This window comes from Macrotis lagotis, chromosome 1 (genome assembly GCF_037893015.1).
Source record: "Macrotis lagotis isolate mMagLag1 chromosome 1, bilby.v1.9.chrom.fasta, whole genome shotgun sequence".
Taxonomy (NCBI): domain Eukaryota; kingdom Metazoa; phylum Chordata; class Mammalia; order Peramelemorphia; family Peramelidae; genus Macrotis; species Macrotis lagotis.
In genome coordinates this window covers 252,780,756-252,786,305 of record NC_133658.1, presented here as the reverse complement: position 1 = coordinate 252,786,305, position 5,550 = coordinate 252,780,756, and the positions used below count along the sequence as shown (strand labels likewise).

The window sequence follows — 5,550 nt, the reverse complement described above, 5'->3', positions numbered from 1 at the left end:
TCTCCCTTCCTCTCCCTCTCTCTCTGCCCCTTCCCAACAAGCACCCCCTGCAGAGGAGACCGTCCCTCCCAAGCCCGGATCCACACAGTCCCGTAGGTCACCCTGGCTCCTGCCATGATTCTGCTGAGTCATTCAAAGTCCAGCCTCTAGCAAGCTGCTCCGTCCTTGAAAACAGCTGCCTCCAACCATTTCCTTGAGACCTAACTCAAACCGCACCCCCCCAAAGGCCTCAAAGGGAGGAGGGGGAAGGGGAGAGAGAGAGAGACTTTCAAGAAAAAAAATTCAAAAAAGTAAACCACTGCCCCCCCAAGGATCTTTTACTAGACGCAAAAGTTTATTAAAATTGTTCATTATTAATGCTTCAAACGCAGAGATCCCAAAATATACAGATGCCTCTTTCCTTATAGAAATAGATTATTCTTTATAATAAAAAAAACGTAGGAACATCTTTAACAGATTACTCAATCCATGACTGACAGTTACACGTGGTTACATCAGTTGTGTACACAGTCGTTCCCAGCCATGTTTAAAGATTGCATCACTCACTTTCTGTTTGCCTGCCCGCCGCCCCCCTTCGCTCGCCTTTATCTGTGTGCATACATATCAATACATAATCTATATATTTATAAATACGCACACATCTATGCATGTACGCATACATATACATGCCTATCTTTTTTTTTAAATAACACTATGCCATAAATTCGCGGAAATCCCCGATCTGAACATTTGGTTGGTGGGAAAATATATATATATATATATATATATAAAATAATAAAATTACCAACAAGAAAGCCAATTCGTCAACCAGACAAGGTGCAGAAGGTTTGCAAACGTCGCCGGGGGCTGACGGGGGGGGGGGGGGGAAGGAGCACGTCAAGGCTCTGACTGGGGGGTGGTCTGGGGAGCGGAGAGAGGCGGGGGGGGGGAGGGCGGGGAGGACCGGGGTACCGCGGAGGTGGGGGGCGCCGCCCCCGCCGGCCCGTCGCCCGAACGCGAATCTAAAGCGGCCTCCCGCGCTCCTCCGCCGCCCGCCCCCAAGTCTCCGAGTCTCTGCCCTGTCCCTCCTTCCCGACGGGTCCGTCCCGCCCGGGAGCGGGAGCCAGCGGCCCTGACGCTGGCAGTTCGCGCGGCTGCGCTCGGCCCGCGGCCCCCCGGCCGATGGGGGGGGTGTTGGGGCGCGAGGCCTCGCGGCGGCGGCGGCGGCGGCGGCGGCGGCGGCGGGGGGCCGCGGGGCTAACAGTGTCCGGAGGAGGCCAGCAGGGGCTCGGGCAGCTGTTTGAACAAGTTCCTGAGCGTGCTCAGCTCCCGGGACAGCTGCTCCACCTTCTTCTGCAGGCGCTCGTTCTCCGCCGTCAGCTCCAGCACCTTGTGCTGCGTCTCCAGGTTGCGCATCTTGGCTTTGTCGCGGCTCTTACGCACCGCGATGTTGTTGCGCTCGCGGCGGATCTTGTACTCGTCGCTGTGCTTGTCCACGCTCTTCTTGGCCTTGCCCTTGGCCGGCAGCGGGGCCGGGCCGCCCGGGTAGCAGCCTCCGGCCTTGCCCTCGGCCGGGTTCGGGGTGCCGGGGGGGCTGGAGGAGGACGACGTGGACAGGTTGCCGCTGCTGCCGCTCGGCACCGACTGGTAGCCCAGGTAGGAGCGCATGGCGTAGGGCGAGCCGGCGGACATGCCCCCGCCCGGCCCCGCGCTCGAGTCCTCTTTCCTCTTGCAGGAGGCAGCGTCCGCCGCCGGCTCGAAGCCCGGCTCGGCCTTGAGCTCCCCCGCCCCGGGCGGCGGCGGCGGCGGCGGCAGCGGCGGCGGCGGCGGCTGGAGCGGCGCGAAGCAGGCGGGAGGGTGCAGGCCGCCTTTGGCGGAGCCCTGCGGGGCGAGGCGGCCCAGGCTCAGGTAGCCGTAGTCCGGGCCCGGCGGCTTCTTGCAGCCGGCGCCGCTGCCCTTGGCGTAGTCGTCCGCGAAGAGGTCGGAGAGGAAATCGTGGTGGTGGGGGGGATGAGGCGGGGTGCGCGTGGGGGTGGCCGGAGGAGGCGGGCGCGGAGGAGGCGGAGGCGGCGGCGGCGGCGGCGGCGGCGGGAGGAGCCGGCTCGAAGGTCCCCCCCGCGGCGGCGGGCGGCGGCGGCGGCGGCGGCGGCGGCGGCGGCGGCGGCGGGGCGCCCAGCGGGTCCAGGTAGGGGCTGAAGTCGATGGCTCTCTCGTGGTCGCCGATGCTGAGCTCGCTCATAGAACGGCCCCCGGGCCGGGGCGGGTGCAGCTTGAAGGGAGCCAGACAGTCCGCCTCGTAGTAGAAGTTGGCCACTTCCATGGATTTAAAGGCCGGAGGCTGCAGGGGGAGGCATGCTGGGTCCCAGGACACCAGGCGTTGCATGAACGCAAAGGGGGCGGCGGGAGCGGGGCGGGGGGCAGGGGGCTCGGCCCGGGCTCTGCGCGGGCCCCCTCCGCCCCGGCCGCCGCGGCGCTCCGGCGCCTTGACGCGGGCGGCTTCGGGGCTCAGGCTGCGCCGGGCTGCCCCGGGGCTGGGCTGGCGCTGCCGCCGCGGGCCGGGTCTCCGGGCCGGGCCGGGTCGCTGCGGCGCTGGGTCCCGCGAGCGCGGCGGCGGCGGCGGCGGCGGCGGCGGCGGCTGCTGGGGCTGCTCGGGCCGCTGCTCCCGGGGCTGTGGCGGCGGCGGCGGCTCCGGACCATCCGGTCCCTCCGGGTCCCGAGCGCGGCTGTGACTCGCTAAAGTTTCTCGCTCGCCGGTTATTTATAAAGGCGGCCCTTAGCAACGGCCCCTCGCTGCGTCACGCCTGGCGGCGGGCCCCGAGCCGCGCACGCCGGCCGCGCGGCCCCGGCTCCCCCTGCCGCCGCCGCCGCTCCCCGAGACCCGGCCCCGCGCCCGGGGAGGGGCCCGGGCCCCCGCGCCGCGGGGGTCCCTCCGCCTGCCCCCCCGGGGCTGGGGGAGGCGCGGCCCCGCCCCCGGGAACCCCCGCGGCTCTGCCTCTGTCACACACACACACACACTCGCACACGCACGCACGCGACTCCCGGGCCCGGGCCCCGGGGTCTCAGCACCCCTTCGTCCCCCCGTTCTCCCTCCTTCGGCGTTGCCCGCCTCCCCGCCGCCCCGGCCTTCCCCACAGGTTGGCGCCCCCAGAAACCGCCCCTCCTCACCCAACTGCCCAGCCAAGGGAGGTGGGCGAGCGGCGGCCTGGGGCCCAGATCCGCGACCCCCGCCCCCCAGGCAGCCCCGGGGTCCCCCCCTCCCGCCGCACCTGCAGCCCGGGCCGGGGTCCTCTCCTAGGGAGTGACACACACGCACACACACACACACACGCGCACACACACGCGCGCGCGCACACACACACACACACACACACACACACACACACACACACACACACACCACATTCCATCTGGAGCCCTCAGGATTCTCCCCGTCCACCCGGGAGCCAAAAGCTTGGTGGGACATTTCTGTGGTAGCATGCGGGGACACCCACAAAGGTCGAGCTTAGGTGCAAGCCTGGGTCCAGCGCATCCACCCGGGGTGTGAGGGTGCTCTTCCCATACTATCACTGACAGACCAGCTGGGGTCTCCGATGCAGCAAATGATTTGAGAATGATTGAAGATCTGAATTCTAATTCTGACCACGGCTTAATTGGCAAATCAGCTGTTTGTAAGATTAAGAGCTGGAAAGGACATTATGGGTCATTTGACTCAGCTTCCTCATTTTATAGAGAAGGAAATAGAGACATATCTTGAACTTGGGTCTGCCACTCGACCAGATCCTGAGTTTCTTCAGCTGTAAAATGCAAGACTTGAACTAGGCGTCCTAAAGTCCTTTCCAGGTCCAAAATAATATTATGCTTCCATCTACATATACTCCCCCTTACACCTAGCCTGGGAAAGTGAGCACAGGGAAAGAAAGAAAGATTTGTTTCTGGGGTAGTTTTTAACTTGGAAAGTCTCAGCCCTTTCCAGGGGAGAGAAGAGTTCAGAGGCTGGCAAAGTAATAGGGAAGAACTCCTAACCTCTCCTAAAGAGAAAGATCACCTTATTTTATTTACCTGCCTTTTAGTGCTTTTCCTCTTAAATCTGAGGAGTTCAACAAATACTTTGACTTACTTTTCCCTGTTTCTTCCAAGCCCTGTACAAACTCCTCTTGAAAATAAAAACGGTACCCATTATCCCCTGATCCTGTACTCCACAAAACTCTCAGGTTACTAGAAGGAACAGGTTAGCTTTCCTCTCCTTATTCCCTACTGCCCAGAACCCATTCTGGTGCAATGCCTTGGGCACAGGAAAGGAGCAGGCAGTCACAAAGGACAATTTGACTCCCCACTTTGGCTTAATTTCTTTCATCTTAGACTATTGCTCTTTGGAAAGGCCTTTTCTAGAGAACTCTGCTAAATGACCTGCCATTCCTTGGGGGTGGCTGCTCTCCCTTGCTACTTAAGAATATGATGGTAGCATGGCATGGGAGTGAGTCAGGTAGAGAAGAGGAACAAAAAAATATTAGACTGAAAGTCAAGGGATCTAGGTTCTAGTCTAAACTGTGCCACTGACACTCACTATATGACACTGCATAAGTCACTTCTCCCCAAACCTCAGTTTTCTTATCTACAAAATGGGACTTCAAGGACACTTCTAGGTTTTCTTCCAGCTTTAACATTATAGATTCTATAGTTCCTTCTAGCTTTCATGTTCTAAGGGCTTTTCTCAGTGACATCCTATTGTCCTTCAGCTGATTTCCTGCCTCATTCATTCATTTCCCTTGGAATTGTCCAGGGGACAGGGTTAGCTGGCAAAGCTATAATTTCAGGATAGCCCTGGCATAGTTCATGTTTTGGACAGCTCCCTCTGTCAGCCCAGGATCAAGCTGTCCTATGTGTCTTCTCCCCTCCTCCAAAATTCCTCCCACAAACCCTGCCCCCACACAAATACACATACATAAATATACACCCCAGACATTTACATGTATACATTCATACAGTCTTATTTGGTGACCCCTGACCCAAAACCCCCAGGCCGTCACCCCTGCAAGGAGTTGCTCAAGCCCTGGTTTATCTGCTCCTTTAGTGATCTTTGCCCTGTAAGTGCTGGTGGAAAAATGACTTCTCAGGAGCCTGGGGACAGATCAACTGGATGAGCCTGAAAATTTTTCAGGGCCTCTCCACAGCCTTGAGAGAGGTTGGGAGGCCAGAAGGCAGAACTATCCCTGGAGTTCCACAAATGGAACAATTGCACCTGACCTAGGCTGAAGCTTAAAAAAAAAAAAGGATCTGACATTGTTCTACAAAAAAGTGTCATATGGTGGAGAGAGCTCTGAAATCAATATTAGAAAGCCTGGTTTGAGTCCTTGCTTGGCCACTTACTAGCTATATGCTATTGACCAAGCCATTGGTATATTTATCCATAATGTGGAAAAACATTGACAAGCAAGAAAGTTTTTATAAGTAAACATGTAGAATTTATTATAGATATTTATGAAATAGTGGTTCATGATATATAGAAATGTTCTTTTATGATCTTTAAATTCAGAATAAACCATTTTAACTCAAAATGGAATAACTGTTTTT

General features: G+C 58.4%; 1 protein-coding gene across 1 annotated transcript; it reads right to left on the bottom strand.

Moving 5' to 3' along the window:
• Positions 1-456: 456 nt before the first annotated feature.
• CEBPB (CCAAT enhancer binding protein beta) lies at positions 457-2,462 on the bottom strand. Its single transcript, XM_074210239.1, is given in 2 exon segments — positions 457-1,998; positions 2,000-2,462. Coding segments are annotated over 2 exon segments (1,125 nt in total). The 5' UTR covers positions 2,363-2,462; the 3' UTR covers positions 457-1,236.
• Positions 2,463-5,550: the final 3,088 nt, after the last annotated feature.